Source organism: Spea bombifrons, chromosome 5, assembly GCF_027358695.1.
Source record: "Spea bombifrons isolate aSpeBom1 chromosome 5, aSpeBom1.2.pri, whole genome shotgun sequence".
NCBI lineage: Eukaryota > Metazoa > Chordata > Amphibia > Anura > Pelobatidae > Spea > Spea bombifrons.
In genome coordinates this window covers 30,318,684-30,346,254 of record NC_071091.1, presented here as the reverse complement: position 1 = coordinate 30,346,254, position 27,571 = coordinate 30,318,684, and the positions used below count along the sequence as shown (strand labels likewise).

General features: G+C 41.3%; 2 protein-coding genes across 3 annotated transcripts in view; one reads left to right on the top strand and one right to left on the bottom strand.

The window, feature by feature from the left end:
- The first annotated feature begins 257 nt into the window (after positions 1 to 257).
- PIK3R4 (phosphoinositide-3-kinase regulatory subunit 4) lies at positions 258 to 17,306 on the top strand. Of its 2 annotated transcripts, none has more exons than XM_053468147.1 (19): positions 258 to 1,186; positions 2,108 to 2,241; positions 2,938 to 3,412; positions 3,675 to 3,809; positions 5,345 to 5,566; positions 7,921 to 8,094; positions 8,600 to 8,745; positions 9,096 to 9,299; positions 9,697 to 9,898; positions 11,073 to 11,257; positions 11,720 to 11,930; positions 12,269 to 12,434; positions 12,944 to 13,108; positions 14,101 to 14,312; positions 14,839 to 14,976; positions 15,631 to 15,731; positions 15,846 to 15,934; positions 16,024 to 16,135; positions 16,668 to 17,306. In XM_053468147.1, the coding sequence occupies exons 1-19, from the start codon at positions 457 to 459 to the stop codon at positions 16,836 to 16,838; spliced, it is 3,972 nt and encodes a 1,323-aa protein (XP_053324122.1). In that variant the 5' UTR covers positions 258 to 456; the 3' UTR covers positions 16,839 to 17,306. The 2 variants fall into 2 exon arrangements, with proteins under 2 accessions (XP_053324122.1, XP_053324121.1); XM_053468146.1 differs by having other exon boundaries at positions 2,830 to 3,412.
- Positions 17,307 to 24,591: 7,285 nt separating this feature from the next.
- LOC128497639 (collagen alpha-6(VI) chain-like) overlaps positions 24,592 to 27,571 on the bottom strand; it is a 275,508-nt gene continuing 272,528 nt past the window's right edge. The window contains exon 37 of the mRNA XM_053467803.1: positions 24,592 to 24,952. Coding sequence (XP_053323778.1) covers positions 24,949 to 24,952 — 4 coding nt within the window. The 3' untranslated portion in view covers positions 24,592 to 24,948. The remainder of the gene's footprint in view (positions 24,953 to 27,571) is intronic.

Here is a 27,571-nt window from a genome sequence, read left to right as displayed (position 1 = left end):
ACATCAACTAAGAAAACCGACGTTGTTCTGTTGTGACATGATCATTCCTCCACTTCCACTCCTGTCTCTGTAACTCCGCCCTGTAGCCGACTAGCCGAGCGCGCCCCGGCCCCGCTTTGTTTTGTAACTTAGCGGCTTCCCCTCTGCTCGTGCACAGTCAGCACGCTCCCGAGAGCCAGTGCTTCTCTGCCTTGCACAGCGTTCGCCTAATCGTGAACGCGCACGCTGACAGTAGGACGGCCTCCCAAACAGGAAGAGAAGATCTGCTGTCTGAAGAGCCGCATACATAACATACATTACATACATGCTTACATTTATACATACATTTATGCGTTTTCACGCGAATGCTTTAGGCGCTGCTTACGCGTACATATGAAGTGCCCATGCCGATGACTACATAGCCGGTTTCCTGGTTTCTGAGTCGCATACCCTTTGAGCCCAGGCAGGGTGCAAGTCATGGGGAACCAGCTCGCGGGGATAGCCCCTTCCCAGATCCTCTCTGTGGACAGCTATTTCTCGGACATTCATGACTTTGAATATGACAAGAGCCTGGGCAGTACGCGGTTCTTTAAGGTTGCCCGAGCCAAGCACCGGGAAGGCCTAGTGGTGGTGAAGGTCTTTGCCATACAGGACCCATCTCTGCCCCTCACCAACTATAAACAGGAGCTGGAAGAGCTGAAGATCCGGCTGTGCTCTTCCCAAAACTGTCTCCCTTTCCAAAAGTTCACCCTCAACGAGAAGGCAGCCATGCTGTTCAGACAATATGTCAGAGACAACCTTTATGACAGGATCAGCACCCGTCCCTTCCTGAACAACATTGAGAAGCGATGGATTGCCTTTCAGATCCTGACTGCTGTGGACCAGGCACACAAGTCTGGGGTCAGGCATGGGGACATCAAAACAGAGAATGTCATGGTGACCAGCTGGAACTGGGTCCTCCTGACAGACTTTGCCAGCTTCAAGCCCACCTATCTACCAGAAGACAATCCTGCGGACTTCAATTATTTCTTTGACACCTCCAGGAGGAGAACCTGTTACATCGCCCCAGAGAGGTTTGTTGACGGCACCACCTTCTCCACAGAACTTGAGTCCATTAAAGATCCATCTACGCCTTTGGTGGATCTTACAAACAACAACCAAAGAACAAGAGGGGATCTTAAGCGAGCAATGGATATCTTCTCAGCAGGTATATCTTCTGAAAATGGGATGCGGAGAACATCATCGGTTTGGTAGGAACAGTGTGAAGGAATTACGTTTTTCCCTGGGTTGCTCTAAATTAAAGCGCAAGTCATTTTTACCAATTTCTATCAGTTATTTCGTTACCGCATACGTATCTTTAATGAACGCTCAGGTGAGGGCTACCAAAATGGTGAATGGTTGGTAGACGCTAGAAAGAATTTAAACATGCATGGGACATAAAGCTATCCTGAATCTAAGACAAGACTGATTAAGGTCAGGAAAAATGGGTAGACTAGATGGGCCGGATGGATCCTATATGCCGTCAAATTCTGTGTTTCTATGATGGTTGTGTCATGGCAGGGTCTTCTCATTTATAGCATTGACCATCAATTTGTGTTGGAGGAACCATGTTGACAACACTGGGTTCCCTCTTAGGCACGTAGATTAAACTATGCTAAACTGTTTCCTCTGTATGTTCTGTAATTGATTCATTAAGCAGCATACACCATATCCGGCCATATCCATACTTAGAACATTGGTGACATTCATACGGTCAGCAGCCTTAGGGTACATATTTTCGTTCATATAACAGCCACAGTCAGGACGGAGGAGGATGTAGCCAATTACGCCATTTTTATCCATAAAAAAACAGCAATGTTTAAAGTGGTCATTTTATGTTGTGGCTCTATGATAAATTAAAATGATTGTTATTTTTTCAAGCAGGGGCATGTTGTTGTTGGCTAAGCAAGACCGCAACTTCCAAAGTTGTTTAAATAAACCACATATCATAGATGATCTTGTATGTATAACATCACCAATGATGGGTAGAATGGGCAGATGACAACGGCGTCTTGTTACGTCTTGCAGAATAGTTGAGTCAACGTAGCGACAATCACCGTAATGTCGACATGTTTGCTTCTCTCCTCAGGCTGTGTTATAGCAGAACTGTTCACAGAAGGGGTGCCGTTGTTTGACCTGTCTCAGCTGTTGGCCTACAAAAAGGGGCAATTCTCACCCGATCAGGTGTTGAGCAAAATTGAAGACAGCTCTATCCGGCAATTGGTAACTATCTTTCCGCAGTGAAAGCATGGATAACTTAATAAAACAACCCAAGCCACTTTTATGTCGCTTCTCAGATATGATGTTATTTGTGGGATTTATGCTGTGTTTTGTTTCTTGTAGTTTTTTTTGTTATGTGAGAGTATAAAACAGATTTGGCATTTCAACCAAAAAGTGTGCGTGTAAACACACTGTAATCCACACGCAAACTGCTAGAAGTTACTAACGTAGCGGTGATGCTTGATCAGAATTTTGGCGTTTGGTTGCATTGGGGTGTTTAATTATTTTGGGGAGAGCAGCATCAAGTTATTAGAAAGTGAGCCAATATGTAGAACGCCACGTGTAACCTTTGCTAATGATTAACGCGTAGTTCTAGAACCTCTGTAATGTAAATCAGAGCGTAATCTTTCACTCAGTACAGGCAAAATATTATAGGACTAGCAGTAAATACAAACAAAGGTAAACAAAATGGTTTATGGAAGTTCTACTAAGCCACTGTTGCTACTAGTCCTGTTCAGTGCGTTATGTCTTTGTACAACAAAATGATATTCATATACGTTTTCTTTTTGTCTGTGCATACGTTACACATAGGTCACACAAATGATCCGCCGTGAACCGGAGAAAAGATTAGCAGCGGAAGATTATTTAAAACAACAGCGAGGGAATGCCTTCCCTGACATCTTTTACACATTTTTACAGCCGTACATGGCCCAGTTCGCGAAAGAAACGTTCCACTCTGCCGATGAACGCATCCTTGTTATCCGCAAAGATCTAGACAACATCATCCACAACCTCTGTGGCGATGATCAAAGCGAGAAGTCCGAGGGTGAAACCAAGGAACACGGGCTGCTCATCTTGGTCTCTGTGATTACGTCCTGTTTGCAGACATTGAAGTACTGCGATTCGAAGCTGGCTGCCCTGGAACTTATCTTACATCTGGCTCCGCGCTTGAGCGTTGAGGTCTTACTGGACCGTATCACCCCGTACCTTTTACATTTTAGCAATGACTCTGTTCCTAGAGTGAAGGCTGAAGCTGTGAGAACGTTGACAAAGGTTCTTGCCCTCGTGAAGGAAGTTCCTCGAAATGACATTAACATTTATCCAGAGTACATATTGCCAGGCATAGCGCATTTGGCACAAGACGAAGCGACTATTGTCAGACTTGCTTATGCAGGTAAAGATGGGAAAAATAGCTTGAACCAGGCTTTTTGATCATGACAACTGGGATTGTCTAGAATAGTGTTTTGTTTTTTAGTGGGCCAGAGTGCGCCATTGACAAGACTAGTCTATCAAATCAGTAGAAAGATATAAATTCTATGTGATTTTATGTGGCCATATAAAAAATACTGGCATGCCACCATCGGACGGTACTGCTGAAAACCTTGTTTAACATTCACTGCATCACCTAACTTAACATTGATGTTCTTGTTGTGCAGAGAATATTGCTCTTCTGGCTGAAACTGCCCTAAGGTTTTTGGAACTGGTGCAGCTGAAGAACCTAAACATGGAGAATGATCCAAACAGTGAAGAACTAGAAGAAGTGTCACACCCCAGTGAGAATTATGACACAGGTACTGTACTCTTTTTTTTTTTTTCTTTTTTACAGGTTGCCCTCATTGACGTTGCTGTTAACTTTACAAAATAACTTCAAAAGAAGCTTGCAGGAGGTGATCCGGTCTCAGATAGGCACTCACAATTTTCCCTAGTGTAGAGGATCCTAGCTAGATACCCCTACCGCTTGTGAGGAGAAAAGAGCAATCCTCGTTGCAGGAGCAGTGATGGACAATCACTCAATCCTAGTATGAGCTGATTTGCGTACATGTGCGCTGACATCATCGGCACATAAGATGTCAGACGGGTACAAAATATGAGGTGTATCCCAGTCCTCATATTCCAATGAAAATAATTTTGGCTTCAATCAGACAATATTCTTACTGTCTTAAGTTGCTGTCTCTTGAAACCATAACTAGCATATGACTGGCCACAAACATACCGTATTTGCTCAATTATAAGACAAGGTTTTTTTCAGAGCAAATGCTCTGAAAAATACCCATCGTCTTATAATTGGGGTTGTCTTATAACCAGACCTCAAATAGAGGTCTATATAAAATAAGATCCAGATCCCCCGCAGCTCTGCAGTGGACCTGGATCCTCCTGTCTTATCCCCCATTTAACCCCCCCCCTCCAAACTTACCGGTGCTTCTGACTCCCTGCTGTGTAGCGGGTAGACGGGGTTGGTCTGCGCGATGGACGCAGACAACCCCCGCTGCTAACCGCACCTCCTTCTGGCTGCAGCGGAAGTTGCCTATGCGAATCGCGTAGACGTCTACACACTGCCCCGGCTACACAGCAGGGAGTCGAGAGCACCACTAAGTGTGTTTGTGGGGGGTGTTAAATGGGGGGGCATAAGGCATTTCTGTAGGCAGCGTGCTCTATGAAATACCTTTTAACCCCCTTAATGCCACTCTGCCTCCAGAAATGCCTTTTAACCCTCTATACGCCACTCTGCCTCCTGAAATGGCTTATACCTCCCTGTATGCCACTCTGCCCCATAATATGCCTTTTAACCCCCTAAATGCCAGAGTGGTATATAGGGGTATAAGGCATTTCGGGAGGCAGAGTGGCGCATAGGGGGTCAAAAGGCATATCATGGGGCACAGTGGCATTTAGAGGGTTAAAAGGCATATCATGGGGCACAGGGGCATTTAGAGGGTTAAAAGACATATCATGGGTCACAGTGCCATATAGGAGTGGCAAGCCTGGGGGCAGATGTGCATAAATGGGGAGCTGGGAAATAAAAACAAAAATTTTTTTTTTCTTAATCATAGCTTTTATTAAAAAAAATAGTTCACATTAATTAACGTTTACTAGTAAAACTTTTTTCCTATAGGGTCGTCTTACATTCAGGCTCTTTCTTTTTTTCCTAAATAAATATTCAGATTTTGGGGGGGTCGTCTTATCAGGGTCGTCTCATAATCGAGCAAGTACGGTACTAGGATCGGAGAACCTTTAGTTTGACAAGAGCTGCTTGTTGACTTGCCCTACTATACTGACTGTGCTGCCTGGCAAGTCATTTACGTTTCATTTTGTTTTATTGTGTGTTCAGAGTTGCAGGCTTTGCATGAAATGGTCCAGCAAAAGGTGGTGACATTGCTGAGTGACCCGGAGAATATTGTCAAGCAGACTTTGATGGAGAATGGAATAACAAGGCTCTGTGTCTTTTTTGGTCGGCAAAAAGCTAACGACGTCCTCCTTTCTCACATGATCACATTTCTGAATGATAAGAATGACTGGCACCTCCGTGGCGCTTTCTTTGACAGCATTGTTGGTGGGTACTCCCTTTCCTATCTAATGCTTTTCTCTTATTATACAACTGGCAGTCCTATAACCATTTAGAAATCTATGATTCTGGCCTTTGTAAATTCACAGGATTTTAAACAAATAAAAAAATGGAATTTAAAAATAGAATGCTATAGAATTTAGATTGTGTATCTTTTGTTATAGCATGTTCTGGACATACCTTTATGTTATCTTTGTGGTCCTAAAACAAATTAGGTGTGTTCCTGAATTGCAGTAGATCAGTTATTGGCTTCTACCTATAAGAGAAGGGCGAGGATTTAAAATTATTGTTTTTCTTGAAGAATTACTTACATTTCAGAAAGAAGGAGCTGATGGCAGTATATATGTCTACAAAGCGAAATCAACATCATCATTCCATTAAGGATGTACCTAATCATGTATATGTATATTAACCTGTAGCACTTGTATATAGTTGTGCATAATTCTGTAATTACAGGTCGGTTAGTAATAGACAGCGTGAATATATTAGATGCAGTGATATCAGAAATAGCGGCTAGTACTATATAGACCAGGGGTGTCCAAGTTTTTTCTGCAGTGGGCCACTTCATCAGAATTGTATACGTGCGCGGGCCGCACTCATTTTTCACTGTGACAAAAAATATGGCCTTTAATAAAATATGCAGATTAAAATAAAGTCTGTTAGCAATCACACTCCTATCATGCCACGTCAACCAGTACATGCTGGTACAGGGTGGCTGTAAGTGATGTGCAGACCCCATACTGCTGGCAGCATCACCACACAAGGGGGGCAGCTAGCTATGTTTCAGCATGTACTGGCTGACTTGGCATGATAGGAGTGTGATTGCTAACAGTAGTCACAGTCCCATCATGCCTAGGTTCCAGCACTTAAACATCCATCCAGTAAATGCTGGAACCTAGGCATCATGGGACTGTGATTGCTGTTAGCAATCACACTCCTATCATGCCAAGTCAGCCAATACACACTGGTACAGGGTGGCTGTAAGTGATGTGCAGACCCCATACTGCTGGCAGCATCAATACACAAGGGGGGCAGCTAGCCAGGTTTCAGCATGTACTGGCTGACTTGGCATGATAGGAGTGTGATTGCTAACAACAATCACAGTCCCATCATGCCTAGGTTCCAGCACACATCCATCCAGTAAATACTGGAACCTAGGCATTATGGGACTGTGATTGCTGTTAGCAATCACACTCCTATCATGCCAAGTCAGCCAGTACATGCTGGTACAGGGTGGCTGTAAGTGCAGACCCCATACTGCTGGCAGCATCAATACACAAGGGGGGCAGCTGGTACTGGCTGACTTGGCATGATAGGAGTGTGATTGCTAACAGCAATCACAGTCCCATCATGCCTAGGTTCCAGCACTTACACATCCATGCTATCACACACACAGACACACACACACACACACACACACACACACACACACACACACACTTATTCATATAATCATTCATTCACAGATTCATTCCCTCAATCACACACACTCATTCAAACACCCTCCCCACCCCCTTACCTGGACTGCAGCTCCTCGATGCCGCTTACAGACTTCAGCAGGGGGCGCGGCCTCCCTCTGCCTTCTCTGCTAAAGCACAGAGGAAGTAGGATGTCACGTGAACTCCGCTTCCTCTGTGTGCAGTCCAGAAGACCCTCCCACAAGTAAGTAGCAGGGCTTGAAGTGCGGCTCGCATAAGATCGGTTGCCCTGGCTGCCGATCTTACGCGGGCCGCACCTCGAGGTCTCGCGGGCCGCATTTGGCCCGCGGGCCGCATGTTGGACGCCCCTGATATAGACTTTTGTTTCTTACTATAAAAAGTGACGCAGGAAGGTTCTTTCTTGTTTGCCTCTATGGAGAGAGGGCAAGAAGCAGAACCTAATGAGCTGCTCAAGCGCCGATGGGTCCCCTTACTATCAGTCTATTTTAGTCCCACTGGTTTGTGCTCTAGAACATTGATCAGATTCATAAGTCTACATGCGTAGTACAGAACAGAAAGAGTGCCCAAAGAAAAAAAAATTTTTAATTTTAAATATTTAATAATAATAATGGTACCCAATGGATCATTCGAACCCATCATTGGTGATATTACGACATACTGATATCAGGGCGCTATACGTTCAAGGTCCGTAGGCCCACAGATAGCGCACGATAAAATTAGTGGAGCCGTAGATCCATCTTAAGCATTTTTTCAACGCTCAGAAAAGTAGCCCAGTTTATTTTATAGCTGTTTGGATTATTCTGATTTAAACTACACCCTTTAATGTATCTGTTTGAAACTTTTCTTTTAGTGTCTGAGTCTAAACTAGTTTGCTTGACCTCTGCTTGGAATCCTTTCTTGCAGGTGTAGCCGCGTACGTTGGGTGGCAAAGCTCCTCGATCTTAAAACCCCTTCTCCAGCAGGGCCTGAGCGATGTCGAAGAGTTTGTCATCTTTAAAGCTCTCAATGCTCTGACCTGCATGAGCCAATTGGGTCTGCTTCAAAAGCCACATGTCTATGAATTTTCTTGTGACATTGGTATGGATTAAAAGCAGTGCACGTTCATTATTGGCATGATCTAGATAGATATGTTGTATGTACAATTCTTACATGATGCACAGTTATCACAATGTTTAATCTTTATCGAGCAACGATGTCTTTTAGCCTATTGTGCCGGTAGGTCTGTGGTGTTCGCTTTAATTTAATGTACACTTTTGCAGTTGACCTAACATTAGCTCGAACTATCTGTCTGTCAGATCAGTAAGAGTCACTGTTGGGTAACTGTTGGCCCATGCTATGCTGGGTTTAATTTGTAGATTAGAAATAGAATTTTTGTTTTTTCTCGTTTACCATTTAAGGAAAATTGAGCCTCTATTTGGGTAATGGCATTGCAGGCTTTAGGAGCTTTAGTTTTCCTTTCTTCTGAATAAAAGTGAGCCCTCCAGCTATTACTATAGCCATGTAACATGCTTGAAATATTGCATTTTAATTTGAATCGATTTTACATATCAAAGTCTTATTTCTATTTCTTGTTTCTACTTAGCACCCTTTTTATGCCACCCCAATCTGTGGATACGGTATGGTGCTGTTGGATTTATCACTACAGTAGCCCAGCAGTTAAACATAGCAGACGTATACTGTAAGCTAATGCCCTACCTCCATCCATTCATCACCCAGCCAATTATACAGGTACGGGATCACTGTGTGGTTATTACATGATCTAAAACATGTTCGATATCTTATGTATCATATCACTGTAACCATAGTATAAAAATTACAAAAAGGGAAATACAGACATAACAAGCATAACAATGCTGCTGAACTGACCCGTTTGTGTATACATCAAGAAATGGGTGTACATCTAGCAGATACATCCTGATAATGCTATAAAATCTGCATTAGATACAAGTATGTCTGCATTTTGAGCTGTTTCTAGAACTGTGCTATCCTAGAAGAAGGAAACAAGTCACTTTATTGCCGCCGTATGTTTTGGGTTGGGTGCTATTGTTTTTTTGAGAGTGTGCCTCTCTGAATGACAGATAGACAAGGAGATAGTTCTGCTGAGTGTGCTGAAGGAACCAGTAAGCCGCTCCATATTTGATTATGCTCTGAGATCAAAGGACATCGCAAGCCTCTTTAGACATCTCCAGATGCGCCAGAAGAAGAGAAACGGTTCTCTGCTCGAGTGTCCTCCTCCCGATGATCCAGCAATCGCTCAGCTCTTAAAGAAGCTCTTGTCTCAGGTATGCTATTAATTCATTACATTTAGATTGGATAAAATGCTTACGAGTAGGATGAATAGTTAACCCGGACCTTAGGTGATATGTGAGATCAGAATCTGGAGAAATAGGAAGATTTGCATTAATGGATGGTATCTATTACATTTGTGTTTACATCTTGTCATACCCCTTGAATTTATGTATTGTAGTAAGCGCTGCGTAACCTGTTGGCGCTATATAAATAAAAGATAATAATAATAATATAATGATATGTATACAGTATAATTGTGTGATTCCTGGTTTGCAACAAGACTGCACATTGATTTCAAGCATGGAGTTATATATATATACATATATATATGTATATATATATATGTATATGTATTACAAACATACTGCGTTATTTTTTAAAATATCTTAGGGGATGACAGAAGATGAAGAAGACAAGCTTTTAGCACTAAAAGACTTCATGTTAAAGTCGAACAAGGCCAAGGCGAACATAGCAGATCAAAGCCATGCACATGAAAGTTCTATAAAAGGGCTGATTGATCTGCAAGCTTTGGGCCTCAGCGGAAGGCAAGCTGATCTTGTTAAACCAAAACTGGATACTGAAGACAAACGCAGTAAGTGGTGAAATTTGGTATGAAGCTATTTACACTTGCATCTAAACAAAAAAAAAAAAAGAAACTTAAATTTTGTGTATGTATGTATGTGTAAATATTATATATACATTCACTGGCCACTTTATTAGGTACACCTTGCTGGTACTGGGTTGGACCCCCTTTTTCCTTCAGAACTGCCTTTATTCTTCGTGGAATGCTCAGGTCGGCTGTCGCTTTTAAACGATGCTCAATTGGTACTAAGGGGCCCAAAGTTTGCCAAGAAAGTGTCCTCCACACCATTACACCACCGTCACCAGCCTGAAACGTTGATACAAGGCAGGATGGATCCATGCTTTGATGTTGTTTACACCAAATTCTGAGCTTGCTATCTTAATGTCACAGCTGGAATCGAGACTCATCAGACCAGGCAACATTCTTCCAGTCTTCCATTGTCCAATTTTGGTGAACCTGTGCAAATTGTAGCCTCAGTTTCCTGTTCTTAGCTGACAGGAGTGGCACTCAGTGTGGTCTTCTGCTGCTGTAGCCCATCTGCTTCAAGGTTCGACGTGTTATGCGTTCAGAGATGGTATTCTGCATACCTTGGCTGTAATGACTGGTTATTTGAGTTACTGTTGCATTTCTGTCATCTCAAACCAGTCTGCCCATTCTCCTCTGGCCTCTGACATCAACAAGGCATTTTCGTCCACACAACTGCCGCTCACTAGATATTTTCTCTTTTTCGGAACATTCTTTGTAAACCCTAGAGATGGTTGTGCGTGAAAATCCCAGTAAATCAGCAGTTTCTGAAATACTCAGATCAGCCCGTCTGGCACCAACAACCATGCCACGTTCAAAGTCACTTAAATCCCTTTTCTTCCCCATTCTGATGCTCGGTTTGAACTTCAGCAAGTTGTCTACATTCCTAAATATATTGAGTTGCTGCCATATGATTGGCTGATTAGCTATTTGTGTTAACAAGCAATTGAACAGGTGTACCTAATAAAGTGGCCAGTGTGTGTATGTATGTGATCATCTTAACAATTCTTAATTGCATCCATTGAGAATTACAGAGAACTGGTATTATACAATAAGAATTAAAATAGTATTTTTTTTTTTATTACAAATCTAGTTGTGGTGCCTTTACATCCTCTACAAATATTTTTGTTTGATTACAGTTATGTTGTTTATATTTTAGCCCGGAAACATGTAAAACAAGATTCTAATGTGAATGAAGAGTGGAGGAGCATGTTTGGGGCAATGGAGCCATCGAGCATGAACCAGGCAGGCACAAGAACATTGCCGTCCGAGCAGGAGTCTGGGAAGCCACTTCGATCTGAGTCTTCTGCTGCTCTTTGCGTACCGTTGTCATCCTCCCCACAGGTATTTAAGTTTAAAGACCGCATTATCCTGATCACAGTATAGAACATCACCTGTATTCTGTAGTGCTAAGTTGGCTATAAAGATTCTTGGCACCTAACGTTTGTGTCACTTTGGAGGAACACGTTTATCTTCTTTTTTCCCCCCAAAAAACATATATATTTTGTTAATTGGGATACTGTAAATAAAACTTATTACGTTATAATTCCTATTAAAAATGAAAGAGCCTTAACGCAAAGGCTCTCTTGGCTAGTATTTGCAAGTTCACCTATGGCAGTGGAAAGAACAACCTTTACTGGTGAGAAACTTTTTGTTCTTTTGTGCTCGGTACATTAGGATTTTCCTGTAAACCAATTTCCTCCCATTATGACGCAATGAAAAAGGAAATTATTTTTTAAATATTTCACCCATGAATATATACCTACTTTTGCTTTTTTCGTGTTTTTTCTTTATTACCTTGCCTAGACTACCGAGGGGACAGGTATCCAGTCAAGGAGACCAACCCTGCAGATCCACACCAGCACATCCTTGCCTTCAGCCTTCCAAATACGCATGACAACATGTAAAAGTGAACTTCAGCACCTCGTCCAGCAGAAACGGGAGCAGTGCAATGCAGAGAGACTCGCCAAACACATGATGGAGGCTGCCGAGTGGGAGAGTAAACCTCCGCCAACAGGTAACTGAAAGCATGGAGCCACTGCGCAATCAAACCCATGGTGTAAAATCCATCATGATCAATGTTCTTTTGGTTCTGCTTCTTTCAATGTACTTAGATCTTAGTGGAAGTAAAATAAACTTGACTTTTACTTCTACTGAGCAAAACATCAGAGCACAAAATTGGAAGAAAACATAAAAACATTGAGGCGTGCCTGACTTTTATATAGGACAAATGATTTTACCCATCTGCTCTACATGTTGTATGAATTAACACATATTTAGCCTTTATAGTTTATCTTTATACTCTCCTAAGTATAATATTGGCTATACCTATTTAACAAGTGTTTCTGTTGCCAGGATGGCACCCTAAAGGCCTGCTAGTGGCTCATCTACATGAGCACAAGGGCCCTGTAAACAGAATAAGAGTCTCAGACGAACATTCCATTTTTGCCACGTGCTCAAATGATGGGACAGTAAAGATCTGGAACAGCCAGAAAATGGAAGGAAAGACAACGACCACAAGGTGCGGCTAATTCTATGGAAAGAGAACACATGTTGACCCAATTACTTGGCAATGCTTTAACCCCTTAAGGTCTTTTGACGGGTCAGACACGTCACGGAAAAACGGTCACTTAACGACCTATGACGTGTCTTACACGTCATTTCATTAAACAAGCTTAGAAAGTGATCTGCACTAGGACATTGTTTAAATTTACAGTCATGTGTGTCAAATTGTTAAATAGTTCACAAATGTTTGTTTTAAAGATAAGGGTGTCTTAACTCTCTTGTACAACACAACTACCATTAAGCATCGTACTGTAATGTTAATGCTCTAATTTGCCAGTGCGGTTTCATATACAAGATAATCAAAATTGCCACTATCATGATTTAAACCAGAAAGAAAGAAGTGACTTCCACTGCTGGGAACCAGTGTGCAGTGGTCCATACATAATGGATATTTGGAAAATGTTTAAACCCAGCTATGTACATATGTTATGTGATTTAGCATGCCCTTTTTATGTTTTGTAACAGATCAGTATTAACATATTCCCGTATCGGGGGCCATGTTAAGACAATGACCTTTTGCCAAGCATCGCATTATTTGGCTGTGGCTTCAGACAACGGCAACATTCAGCTTCTTGCCATTGAAGCTTCAAAGCCCCCCAAATCTCCCAAAATTCACCCTCTTCAAAGCAGGTATGCTTTACTTTTCTATGAGTGTTTTTACTTGTATTTTGTACTGTATTGTGTGTGTGTGTGTGTGTGTGTGTGCATATATATCCATTTTTTCCATCTTGTTCTCATGTTGGCACTAGATGGATAACAAATAATGCATTATAAAAATTATATGTAATTTATTGTAAAATGCCTTGTTCCTTATTGTAGGACACTCATTGGCTTAACCCTTTGAGTGCTGGAGTCAGGACATTTTTCTCCTTTGGGAAGCTGGGCCAGTTTTCATACTTCATACTTTTCATGCAGTACTTAAATGTATAGGGCACACTGTGGGTGTAAAACTACAAACTCTGCCCCACAGAAGAAACATTATTTCCCCTTACATTACTACTCAGATAGTAAAGTCATATTTTTGTTTCCAATCTTTCACCCCCCCCCTTACTAAGCTTAGATAATACATACCATAGTGATCAATCGAGGGAAGAAATTGACTACGTAATAGAAATGTAGCTGACCTTCTGAGCATACCTTGCCTGCCATGTACTCAATGTACAGCTGCAGTTTCAACTCCTTGACTTCACTATGCACCAACAGCAGTGAGATTATGGTAAAGGAAAAGCTTGGTTGACCCTGAATAATGCATAGTTAAATCAGTGAGATTTTTATCCTGGGCCGGCTCAGCCAGTCATAGAAAATCGACTTCCCTGGGATAGCCCCTCGTAGCACATAGTGACGCTGGTGAGTTCAAACGTCGGCCCTCCTTGTAAACCTGCCTGCAGTCTCTGACTTTAGTAAGCAAACACCCTATATATATGATATATATATTAGCACCCACACTATGTATATAATGCCCGAGATCTTGTACTCCGCGTGCTTCTTTTCAATATCTACAAAATCTCTTCTACTTGTTTTTCTTGTTTTGTTACCCGTGATAACCATTTAATAAAACATGCTTGTGGTTGGAGCCATAGGAAATGTATAATGTGAAATGTATAATCTGTTTTGTTCCGTAGATCCTTGAATCTACAGGAAGACGGCTGCGTGGTGGACATGCATCAGTTTAATTCGGGGTCACAGTCCGTGCTGGCCTATGCCACTGTGAACGGCTCATTGGTGGGATGGGATCTGAGATGCTCCTCCAACGCCTGGACATTGAAACATGATCTGAGATTAGGTCTTATAACCTCGTTTGCAGTAGATATCCATCAGTGCTGGCTGTGTATTGGTAAGGCTGCGTGCAATATGGGGTTCTCAATAGCCATCACAAGGAATTTTGTAGGCTATAGTTATTTTTTTTTTTATAATGGTTTCATTTATAACTTAAAAAAATGCACAGTAATCATTATTTTGTTAATATTTAGTGGAGGGATGTCAAATTCAGTTTGAACCTACAGATATTTTGCTATCTTGTAGGATCTTCTTTCTAGACATGCGGTGCCCACATCTAAGCAGGTGCTCAGGCGCCATACGGCCACATAGTTATGTGCAGGCACCCGCGCAGTGTTTCGGCTGTACATGGACGGACACCCTAAATGTCTACCGCATCCACAGTGTTTTCAACTTACAGATCTGTGTGTGACCGGCTGGACAAGGAAGTTTAAAGGGCTGGATGTGGGTGGTGGTCTGCTTGCTTGAAACCCCTGCTAAAGGGGCATTGTAATAGTATCGACACGTGCAATATCCCATTGCTTTTCCATTTAAATGTCGATGTACACATCTGGGATTTTCATTCGGTGTTTTTGTGTTTCAAGGTACTAGCAGTGGAACTATGGCGTGCTGGGACATGAGGTTCCAGTTACCAATATCCAGCCACACTCATCCGGCTCGTGCGCGCATCAGGCGCCTTCTGATGCACCCACTCAGCATGTATCAGTCGTGGGTCATAGCAGGTGAGTACAGGATGAGCATCTAAATTTAAAATAATAAAGAAAATATGCCTTAAAGGAGCCCTTGGGTCCTGTTTGTATAGACATGTTAAGCCCTGCTAACATCAGGAGGAAATTTCTCTGCATCTGAACAGACCCCTGCCCGCAGCATCCCCATTTGCATGGGGGGCACAGTTGTCATATGCATTACAGTTCATATTATGGCTGGAGTGTCTCCTTAACAGGTACATTTTAAACAAATTTCATGAATATCAGAGGAACATATTTTGAAAGCTCTCTGGCTTATTTCACTTTTGTAATTCGGTGCTTTGGAACATCAGTTTTCAAAGACCATTATTCAATTTTTGTTAGAACTATTCCTTCTGTACATCAACTGCGTTTTTTTATGATAGTTAATATTTGATATGCAACAATATTTGCGTGTTTTTACATATTACAATTCAGCTACGTGGGAAGTCTAGTCTGGAATCGGTCATTTTCTTAAACTAGGGGCTCACAAGCTTTAATATGACATATGAGAGCGTTAATTCACAAAAAAGATATTGGATACATGGACTAGCCCACTAAAGATGATGTTAGATGTTAATACAATGAGAGGGGTTACATTGTTGTGTGTGGCACACGATTAATAAAAGCCCTGTTCTGTTTGACTCCAAGCTGTTGAAGGCAATAATGAAGTCTCCATGTGGGATATGGAAACTGGAGATCGTAGATTTACATTGTGGGCCAGTAACGCTCCCCCACTTTCTGAAAGACAGGTATGTGTCGTGTCCATCCTGGGCTAAAATATAATATTTTATGCCTTATAATGTTGTTGAGGCAGGAGACCTTTAGTTTATCATCTATTGTCCAACATGTCTTCCTTCTGATAGGCGTCTCCTCACAGTGTTCATGGGATTTACTGTAGTCCAGCAGATGGAAACCCCATATTATTGACTGCAGGGTCTGATATGAAAATCAGGTAAGTTCTGCATTTGGTTATGCAGGTCGCCTGAATATTGAAAATGAATGTTTTGTGCGTGATTATAATTAATTGGTTGTAACTTTCAGATTTTGGAATTTGGCTTGTCCGAAGAGATCTTACATTATTGCAGGGAGCACCAATAATCTACCTCCTGTATCGTACTTCAGCAAAATAATCGAGGGCACCGAGGTTGTCCAAGTAAGTAATTTTACTATAATTTGCACACCTTTCAGCGCCATCGTATTAAGTACGATGGGAACCAACACAATCATATGGACTTGTGGACTAGATTCATATTAAGGTTTTTTTTTCTTATTACTGTTGAGTAACAAGTGTGATGATTAATTGTATATTTTTTGTGTATTTAGGTTTGGGATTAATGAAGAATTATCCCAAAATCCAGGCACCTTATTATTATTGAAATATGTTTAAAAGTATATACAGAGCTGGTGGTATTTTATATATATACAAGAACTAGGAGTATTTGTGACATCACTAGGCAAAGTACATGTACCCAGCGTCTACAGCACAGTACAACAAAACATTATATACGGTAGGCGTTCCCAGTGCTGCACAATGTTGCAAGTTTTGGTTTCAAACTTTTGGACATTTTCTTATGGTGGCCTAATTAGTAGCAAAAATACAAAACAATTTCTGAATATACTTCAAAATAATATAAAATGCCTTTTTTGTACTGTTCCACATTGGCTTTCTATCTCTTAATGTACAGGAAATTCAAAGCAAGCATCCAGTTGGTCCTAGTGAAGATACACCCCGAAAAGGGCCAGAGTCGTTGCCAGCTGGACACCATGACATAATCACAGACATGGCCACTTTCCAAACCACACAAGGATTCATAGTAACTGCTTCTAGGGATGGCATTGTAAAAGTGTGGAAGTAAAGATTGCTAGAAGACTACAACATTCTCAGAAGGCCCCTGATAGCCCACCCTTGGCAGCAGGAGGATCCCACCGTGCACTGCACTCCGTTTCAGGTCCCACCAGAATGGTGGCCGCTGACTTGTGCTGCTGGGGTGGTATAAGGATTTCGGCACCATACAACAACTTGGCTCTCAAAAGAAGATTTTCTACGTATCTTTTTACATGAAATGTCCTGCCTATAGTATTATTACAGAATATTGCAAGTTTAAACAATTTAAAAATGTTCTCTATTTTGTACAATGTACATATGAAACGAATACGTGCAATCCGGTTTTGTAGGAACACATTCACTAAACTGTGCTGTGATATTTAAATCTGAAAGCATCTTGAAAGTTTATTTACAAGACCGTAGAAGTGAAGGAAAAAGGCATGGGTTTTGCACTTATGTTCTCACATACTACTAATAAAGAACTACCTATATGCCAAAAGTGTCCAGTGTCATTTAGCATTGTTCCATATAGTAATTAGTAGAAAAAAACATAATGGTGTAAGAAAAGACACTTGGATCAAAGGGAATTTTAGCTTTTAGAGAATCTCTCTTAAAGTCACAGGGATTTATTCACTAAAGAGGTCATTGGTAGCAGAGTTGTGGTTACAACTTCCTAAATTCACTATACAATATATAATGGGTCACTATAAATAGTTAGGTGATAATTTCAATTATTTAAATAGTTATACAATGCAACCAAAGTTTATTCTTGGAACAGAAATCTTCAAAATGTAAATTTGAAGTCCACCGTGATCCCTTCTTAACTGGTTGTTAATAGCTTGGCGGAAAATATGGTTACTGTATAGCTGACAGGGTCTCCAGTAGGTTTGTTCAGTAGCCAGAATTTAAAATCGGTAATATTTAAGGTTGAAGCAATTTTATGTCGATGATTTCCCCTTCTTAAGCTATGTCCCCTTTTGATATAGTCAATTTTTCATCCTGTACATGGAGAACATCTCAATTGTTCAGTAGTATCCCATGCAATAATTGGGTTTCCATGCAGCAGTGCCACCAGATCTTTATCGCAGTGATGGGTTAGCCACTTTATGGGAAGCAAGATCAGCCAGAGGTCACTTCAACCTCTATGGTGAGCCTCCCTGAGCTCAGACCTAGTCTCAAAGACTTATGGAGGTTGCAGGGTTGCAGACACGCACACTGGGTCAACTTACAAAATTTGTGTAAGGTGTCTGGGGTTCCTTCTTGCACATTCTAGTCTGGTTTATTACCGTCCGTATCCTAGGTCATTTGCAGGGCTATGGAGGTAGCTCTTCCACTACTTTGGGGTAAACTTGCACTGGTAGAGGGTTGTGTATTTCTGCAAATTCCAATTACTCGGGAAAGCTCTGAATGGGCTTCAGCAAGATAGGCTGAGTAGACCCTTTTAATACATTAGAACAGAGGTTCTCAAACTTATTTGGCTCACCGCCCCCCTTAAAAAAAAAAAAAAAAAAAAAAAGAAAGAAAAACAGCGGACACCGTTGAAATCCACCAGGATTGTTCAAGTGCCCCCCAGGGGTTTATTTGGAAAATAACATAATCACTACGACTCTCTTTCTACTCTTCTTTCTTTATGCTTTCCCTTATTTTTATTCAATGCCCCCCCAATTACACCTGAGGCTACTACCGCCCCCCTGTATTATTCCAGCGCCCTCCAGGGGGCAGTATCGTCTACTTTGGGAAGCACTTCTAGTTTTCCATTGTCCAATTTTGGTGAGCCTGTGCGAATTCTTAGCTGACAGATGTGGCACCCGGTGTGGTCTTCTGCTGCTGTAGCTCATCTGCTTCAAGGTTCATCGTGTTATGCGTTCAGAGATGGTATTCTGCAGACGTTGGTTGTAACGAGTGGTTATTTGAGTTACTGTTGTCTTTCTGTCATCTCGAACCAGTCTGCGCATTCTCCTCTGACCTCAACGAGGCATTGTCATCAGGGCCGGACTGGGACTGAAAAGCAGCCCTGGAAAAATTTGGAGACCAGCCCCATATAGTTTATCTCACGGTGAAGCTCTTATACCCACACGCACCCCTTATACACACCCGAGTCACACTATGTGCCATTCTTTTTATCTCATTATTTGTATTAAAATGCCAGAAAGCAAAAGTGTTAAAAGGCCCTAATAAATGAAATACATTACACATAATGGGATCAAAACATTTACTACTGCGAACATTTTTAGATGAAAGAGTTCCATTTTATTCAGTGGAACAAAACACTGATCACATTATTCTTCACGATATTCTGGTAAGAAACTTTTATTTCTTTATTAATTCATGTAGACTATTTTTTTCCATATTTAATAAAAGCTATGATTGAGACATGTTTGGTTTTTATTTCCTTTCATTTGACAACCTACCCCCGAGTTATGCACCTCTGCCCCCAGGCTTGCCACTCTGCCCCCCTGATATGCCTTCTAACCCCCTATATGCCACTCTGCCTCCAGAAATGCCTTATACCCCCTATATGCCACTCTGTCCCATGATATGCCTTCTAACCCCCTATATGCCACTCTGCCATATAGGGGGTTAAAAGGCATATCATGGGACAGAGTGGCATATAGGGGGTATAAGGCATTCCTGGAGGCATAGTGGCATGAAGGGGGTTAAAAGGCATATCATGGGGCACTCTGCCTCCAGAAAAGCCTTATGCCCCCCTATATGCCACTCTGCCTCCCTAATATGCTTTATACCCTCCTATATGCCACTCTGCCCCATAATATGCCTTTTAATCCCCTATATGCCACTCTGCCTCCAGAAATGCCTTTTACTCCCTATGTCACTCTGCCTCCAGAAATGCCTTATACCCCCCATATGCCACTCTGCCTCCCTGATATGCCTCAACCCTCCTATATGCCCCTCTGCCCCGTGATATGCCTTTTAACCCCCTTTTTGCCACTCCACCTCCAGATATGCCTCTTGACTCCTATATGTCACTCTGCACCCAGAAATGCCTTATACCCCTATATGCCACTCTGTCCCATGATATGCCTTCTAACCCCCTATATGCCACTCTGCCTCCCCAATATGCTTTATACCCTCCTATATGCCCCTCTACCCCATGACATCCCTTTTAACTCCCTTTATGCCACTCTGCCTCCAGATATGCCGTTGACCCCCTATATGTCACTCTGCATCCAGAAATGCCTTATACCCCTATATGCCACTCTGGCATATAGGGGGTAAAAGGGCATATCATGGGACAGAGTGGCATATAGTGTGGTATAAGGCATTTCTGGAGGCAGAGTGGCATAAAGGGGGTTAAAAGGCATATCATGGGGCACTCTGCCTCCAGAAAAGCCTTATACCCCCCTATATGCCACTCTGCCTCCCTGATATGCCTCAACCCTCCTATATGCCACTCTGTCCCATGATATGCCTTCTAACCCCCTATATGCCACTCTGCCATATAGGGGGTTAAAAGGCATATCATGGGACAGAGTGGCATATAGTGGGTATAAGGCATTTCTGGAGGCAGAGTGGCATGAAGGGGGTTAAAAGGCATATCATGGGGCACTCTGCCTCCAGAAAAGCTTTATGCCCCCTATATGCCACTCTGCCTCCCCAATATGCTTTATACCCTCCTATATGCTCCTTTGCCCCATGATATACCTTTTAACCCCCTTTATGCCACTCTGCCTCCAGATATGCCTTTTGACCCCCTATATGTCACTCTGCATCCAGAAATGCCTTATACCTCTATATGCAACTCGATGCGTGCTGATGCCGCCGGCCGGAGCTACTTTAACACTTTGTTTTTATTTATATGGTAAGCTGGATCGGCTTGCCATATAAAGTAAAAAAAAAAAAAGTATTAAAGCAGAGGCGGCCGGCGGCATCAGCACGCACCAGCCGTTTAGATTACATTCTCGGCAGTCTGATTGCTGCATAGTGATGGGAGCAGCGTGAGGGGTGAAAGGTCAGTGCGAGGGGGCGGAGCTTTCACCCCTCACGCTGCTCCCATCACTAGACGGCCATCGCACACGGTTGCTGGGTGCTGATGCCGGCCGGCCGCATCAGCACCCAGCGGCCGCTTTGATTAGATTTCGGGCAGCCTGGGGGGCAATTGTCCCCCTGCCCAGCCCGCCCCTGGCACCGAGGGAGGCGTTCAATGCCATTTGCAGCTGCTCAGTGGCTGTCTTCATGGTTAGTCTGCCGGCCGCCCAGCCCACGGACCTTCCGGCCCACCGGGAAATTTCCCGGTATCCCGGTGGGCCAGTCTGGCCCTGATTGTCATCCACACGACTGCCGCTCACTGGATATTTTCTTTCTTTCTTTTCTTTCAGACCATTCTCTCTAAACCCTAGAGATGGTTGTGCGTGAAAATCCCAGTAGATCAGCCGTTTCTGAAATACTCAGACCAGCCCGTCCGGCACCAACAACCATGCCACGTTCAAAGTCACTTAAATCCCCTTCCTTCTTCCACATTCTAATACTAGGTTTGGAACTTCAGCAAGTTGTCTTGACCATGTCTACATGCCTAAATGCATTGAGTTGCTGCCATGTGATTGGCTGATTAGCTATTTGTGTTAACAAGCAATTGAACAGGTGTACCTAATAAAGTGGCCAGTGAGTGTAGGTGTTGGTTTTGCATCATGCTCCTCAAACTAGGATTCAGCCAAAAACACAATCCAAATCACTTACTGTTACAGCTTCATCACAGAATTTGCATAAGAATAAACTTATAAACTTTTTTTCATACTCTTACTGTTTAAAAGCCATTTTTATGTGTAAAACCTTGCTTTTTAATGAAGTATCTGAGATAAGCTGTTTTAATATAATTCTGTTTTTTTTTTACATGCATTAAATCATTGAAAATTAACCCCTTAAAACCAATGCATTGTGAGCATGTCATGAAGGGGTTACATCTTGAAAAGGTATAAATGACAGAATTTAAATTCTTAGCCACTGAATTTTGAGATGCTCTGGCTCGGCTCTTCAACCATTTTGCTAGAGTCAAAGAACATAAAGGACTCTTTACAAAGAACATAAAGAATGAATAACCATCTTTGCTTTAGACAAGTACATATAGAGGATTCTTCACCTCATTGACCTCAAAACTTCACCATGCAGACGCCAGATCTGCTACACATGGGGCTCATTTTCTGGAGTGACTGCTGCTTCCTCCCTCCATCCCTGGACATCACTATCATATCATCATAACCCCTGGGGATAAGACTGGCCAATGACAACCATAAAATACATCTATATTTAAATATACATTCCATATTAATGTAAGATATTTAGGATCCATGTTGAGAACAGAGGCTTTTAGAGAATGATTAGCGGTGATTATTGACCAGTGATTTTGAGAAAAAAAAACATTATGCGTGAACAAAGAAAAGCAATAGGCCATACAGAAACATGTAATTTTATTTGCATAAGCATGGGTCACATTATACAGCAAAACGTATACATTTTAACAAAAACTAACACATTCAACTGCGCCAGTGTGTTGAATATTTTTGTTTAAAATTGTAGTCATTACAAATGCCCTTGCCTGAAACGTGCTCTCGGCTCATCGGCTCATGTAACTGAACATACAAGCCTCTGAACAGCAAAACTGTAGGTGGCAGCCATGTGTGTGCAGCATGTAGCCAAAATGTAATTTATAAGCCTCTGGCGTTATATAGCAGAATCAAATTTTCAACCCTAGGCCGGTTCTGTATATTTTTCTAAATGTCATTTTTTTAATTCTACGTGATTCTCGAGAAGTTTCAATGTTTCCATAATCCGATGAAGCCATCAAAATGGTTTTTTTTGTGTGGATAGTATATGGTTGTGTGCTGCTAGCCAGGTATGAACACGATCTGGTTCCCCAGCTGCTGTGAAGTCAGTTCCCATAATCTTATGCCACATTGTCTGTTTGGCATCACTGGAAGAACCTGTGTATACTCAAGCAAGACTGGCTGGATGAAAGACCACATGTCTGAGCCAGGCTACAACTGGCTCAGACAAACCCTGTCTGTCTGCCAAGGCCAAGTTGGCTCGTTCTGTGGCCCATCAGGCTTGACCATGGCTACAGATTTGGCACCTTCAGAATGGTAGTCCATGGCAACTGCTGTGCCATTTACTACTCTGTCACAGTCACGTTCTGTTTTATTCCTGAGCTGTGTGAGTGGCATATATTGTATATATAAGCTACGTTTGAGGTTATATACTGGAAATAATTCATGGGCATAGTGCTAAAAGTGGAGCAGTCTGCAGGGACATTCCATATACTGTAGAAATCTGTCAGTTTTTCCTGGATTTAGTACATAATACGCTGTTTTTTCCCACTTTGCTTTAGTCAGCTTCATTTTGTGGTTCAAGTCTAAATGTCATTTCAAAAGTGTTGCTATGAATATTAGGCATCTGACAGAGCAGAAGTGGTGAAACCATGAAAAAAAAATTGACAACCGTGATAAATCTATGTTTTTTACAGATCATTCATGCTCGTGTCATCCTCATGTGATATGATTTAGTTTCATACCAAAGTTAACTGTTAAGCAAAAGTGTTGCCATGCCCATAGAATCTGCCAAAACGGAAAATAATGATGATACTGAATATAACGTATTTGCTCGATTATAAGACGAAGTTTTTTTCAGAAAAAAAAGCTCTGAAAAATACCCCTCGTCTTATAATCGGGGCTGTCTTATAATCAGACCTCAAATAGGTCTGACTATGAGACGACTAAGATCCAGATCCCCCGCAGCTGCAGGGGACCTGGATCCTCCTGTCTCCCCCCCCCGCCCCACTTACCGGTGCTTCTGAGTCCCCGGTGTGTAGCTGGGGCAGCGTGTAGATGTCTACGCTATTCGCAGCAGGAAGGAGGTGTGGCTAGTAGCGGGGGTTGTCTGCGTCCATCGCGCAGACCTTCCCCAACTGTCAGAGATCAGAGTTCCCCGCACCGGGGAACTCTGATCTCTGACAGTCGGGAAGGTCTGCGACGCAGACAATCCCCGCTGCTAGCCACGCCTCCTTCCGGCTGCAGTGTAAGTCTGTGTGATCTACACGCTGCCCTGGCTACATGACAGGGAAGTTAGAAGCACCGGTAAGTTTGAGGGGAGCAGGGGAGTGTTAAATGGGGGGCATAAGGCATATCATGGGGCACAGTGGCATTTAGAGGGTTAAAAGGCATATCATGGGGCACAGTGGCATATAGGGGGTATAAGGCATTTCTGGGGCAGATGTGCATAACTGGGGGGCAGGTTGGAAAATAGAAGGAAATAAAACCAAAATATTTTTCTCAATCATAGCTTTTATTAAAAAAAAATAGTTTACATGAATTAACATTTACTGGTAAAACTTTTTTCCTATAGGGTCGTCTTATATTCAGGCTTTTTCTTTTTTTCCTAAATTAATATTCAGATTTGGGGGTCGTCTTATAATCAGGGTTGTCTTATAATCGAGCAAATACGGTTAGTGATCTTGTCACAACATTAAAAAAAACACCTTCTGGTGTCATCCCATTGGCTTCCATGATGATAAGATCAATCTTTAAATGAAACACTTAAAAATGTTTTTTTATATATAACCATAGAGAATGTAAAGGTCCATCAGCATACGATGTTGACATAGACCTGGGCCTCGCCTTTATCTTTACCTTTACCCAAATGTCAATAGATCGTAATCTTTTTATGAGCATGGCTGGGTTTACCAACACCAACAATTTTAGGAGGCTTTAAGGCTTTAAAGGTGTTGTTTTTAAAGACAAATGGGTGTGGCTAAAAGTTAGCAAAGTGTAAGAAAGGATGTCTGTCTGAAGAATATGAGTTCCTAAGGTAAGAAAACTCTACTTCAAACACAATGTAAACCTTGAGTATATCTACGTAAAAAAATAATTCTCTAAGTGTGAAAACATATCGAAAATGATCTAATTTACTTCACTATTGTCTGTAGAATAATCGATGATTATATGGCTTACTAACTGAAGATAAACCTTTTGGTTGACACATTGATGTTGGATATTATATGCTACGGCAAGACACTAAATATTGATTTTTTTTTATTTGTTTTTATTGTTGCTGGATAGAGATCATTTCTGGGCTTGGTATCTGTGGCACAAAACAGTAGTTTAGGTGTCTTTTTTCACGTCCCGTAGGCTCTGTTACCTGAAAATAATGAAATGCATGAATGTTACATTACAGCAAAAATAAAGTGAAACTGAAGTGATCTAAAAGTAACACATTTTAGGTTTGGTCCTTTTTAGAACTGCGCAACACCCTTGATTGCTTGGAAGTCATTGTGATGGAAAACACTAATTACACATTCTCCAAAACAGACCAGATTTCCTATTAATCCCGCTAGACATTTTTCCAAAATACTACTTTTAGGGGTGCCATTTTACCTGTGCTCTGTCCCATCTAGACTCCGAGGTGCTCTACGTGCAACTGTGGTTGTCTAAAATTTTGGATGGTTTTTCCAGAAAAGAAAATAGTTTATATAGTTTATAAATAGTTTTATGTTACTGTCATAGCAAGGCCAACTTAATGAAAAAGCCCTAACATTTTCGTACTACCTGTACTTAACTATATATATATTGGATGTTTCTCAGTTACTCCCTGGTGTCCCCTACTCAGTAAGGTCTGAGGAGCAGACGTGAATCTCTGGTTGGACTGCAAGGAAATAGTATTCTGGCTGTGCAACTCTGTAGAATATACACTATCCTTATTTCAGACTCAGCATGTTCTGACTATTATTATTCAAATAAATTTAAGTGATGATGGAATTATGTTAAATAGCAATTTTCCTGTGAGAACTGAACTTCATCATCATAACTACACATTTGGAGACTTAATAATAAATATGGCTAATTTATCTAATAATTTCTGTCTGCTCCTACATATATAAATTATTTGCGGCTGATTAAAAAAAAACACTAGTTGCGCCAACTTAGAACAGGGATCTATCACGTTATTGCACTATAAAAATATTCTCCTTTTTTTCATGGGTTCTCTGCATTCCGAGATAAAAATAAGGGCCTTTATTCAGTGTCACTTTCTATACACATTCCTCGTTGTTACATGAATCTGTGCAAAGCCTACAAAAAGAAATATATTTCCAGATATTTGTATTCCAGGTTTTTGTATTCCTACCAAAATGTATCGTGCTAAAGCTATAATTAATTAATGCCCCTCTTTGTGTCAGGCAGGGTGCCAGAGAGACATCATGGTCTGCCGGTATATAACAAGGGCAGTAGGCCCTTGTGTATAAAGAGTTTATACTCCATAACTGTATGAAGCTCTGTGTAAATTGTCAGGGCTGTATCAATAATATTCTTATTGTTGTCGGTACTGCACAGGATCTAAATCCTCTCGATTGTGATCTTGGAAGCAGGGTCCCCTCTCTACCTAATGTACCGGCTTGTCTTAGTCTGTCAGTTCTAGTTTTGTCATTTTGAATATATGTACTGTAAGAAGTACGGAATAAATAGTTGCCGTTGTATAAAAAAATAATATAATATAAATAATAATACTTATAAATATTATTATTATTATTGTGCTCGCCATGTAGATTGTTACTCCAGTTACTTTAAAGTACTCTTTCAGTACGCATTACTCCAAAACCTAGTATAAAGCTCTTATCTGAGACAGAAGCTGCAGCCCGGCTGCAATGACTGCCTCCTCTATTGGTCCGACATTTCTTGAAGCAGCCAATCAGCTGGTGGAAAGTGCTCTAATTGAAATAAATGGGAGTGCTTTCCACACATGGGCACAGAACTGACCTCCACCCATAGTCTTCTCTGACCCAATGCTGGAGCAGACAGGAAGTGAGTATATCATGTACAGGGAGATGTTTTCAGCTGAATATGCATGTTTCCAAGATGAAAAAAAGTATTGCACTCTACAAATACATAAACCCTTCACAAAGAAAACAATGTTCGACTTCCAGTTGTGGGATAAGCGGGGGAAATATGGTGAAATTCTAAAGTCGGATTCCAGGATGTAAGCTTTGCTTGTTTCAGGTAGGGTGAATGACATTAATAATAGTATGACTGTTACTATATAACTCTAGACTGACGGAGGGCAAAAATACACTTGCGAAGACGTAGCTATACAAATTTAACGTCTTGACCTTTTGAACATGGCTGTGAGTAAATAAACAGAGTGAATTCTGCAGAAAACATACGTTGCAAATGTTAAGCTAAAACATAAAAGTAAAGATAGGGCACATGTCTCTGAAGCAAGAACAAAAAAAACGATGATTTTTTTTAGGCCCACACACCCCTACAAAAAGAATACGAAGTCCGGAAGTAGAGGAACGAGAGCTGGGAGAAAAATTCAATGGAAGAAAACAGAACAGTAACATCGCCATAGAAAAAATAAATAAATAATTAGATATAGGGATTTTTAAGTTCAAAAACACTTACAGAGACACAAAAATATCTGTTACAAAATGGATTTAAATTTGCACCCACCAATCACTTTAACCACTTCTCCACTTATATTGATGTACAGAGATTTATTAGAAAACTCAGTTTAAATAAATTTTTCTTAGAAAATTCAAAAGGAAGAAATGAAAATATAAAGAATAAGGAAAGTACTGATGGCACTAATAACAGCTACTCCTTTTCTTAAAACACATTAATGCAAATACATGGGGAGTAGAATTTACTTCAGAGATTAGTAAAAGTAAAATTAATTTTTTAGATCTAAAAATATACATTTGTGAGAATAAAATAGAAACGTATGTTTTTGTTTTAAAAAAAGGTGGACACAAACAGCTTTATT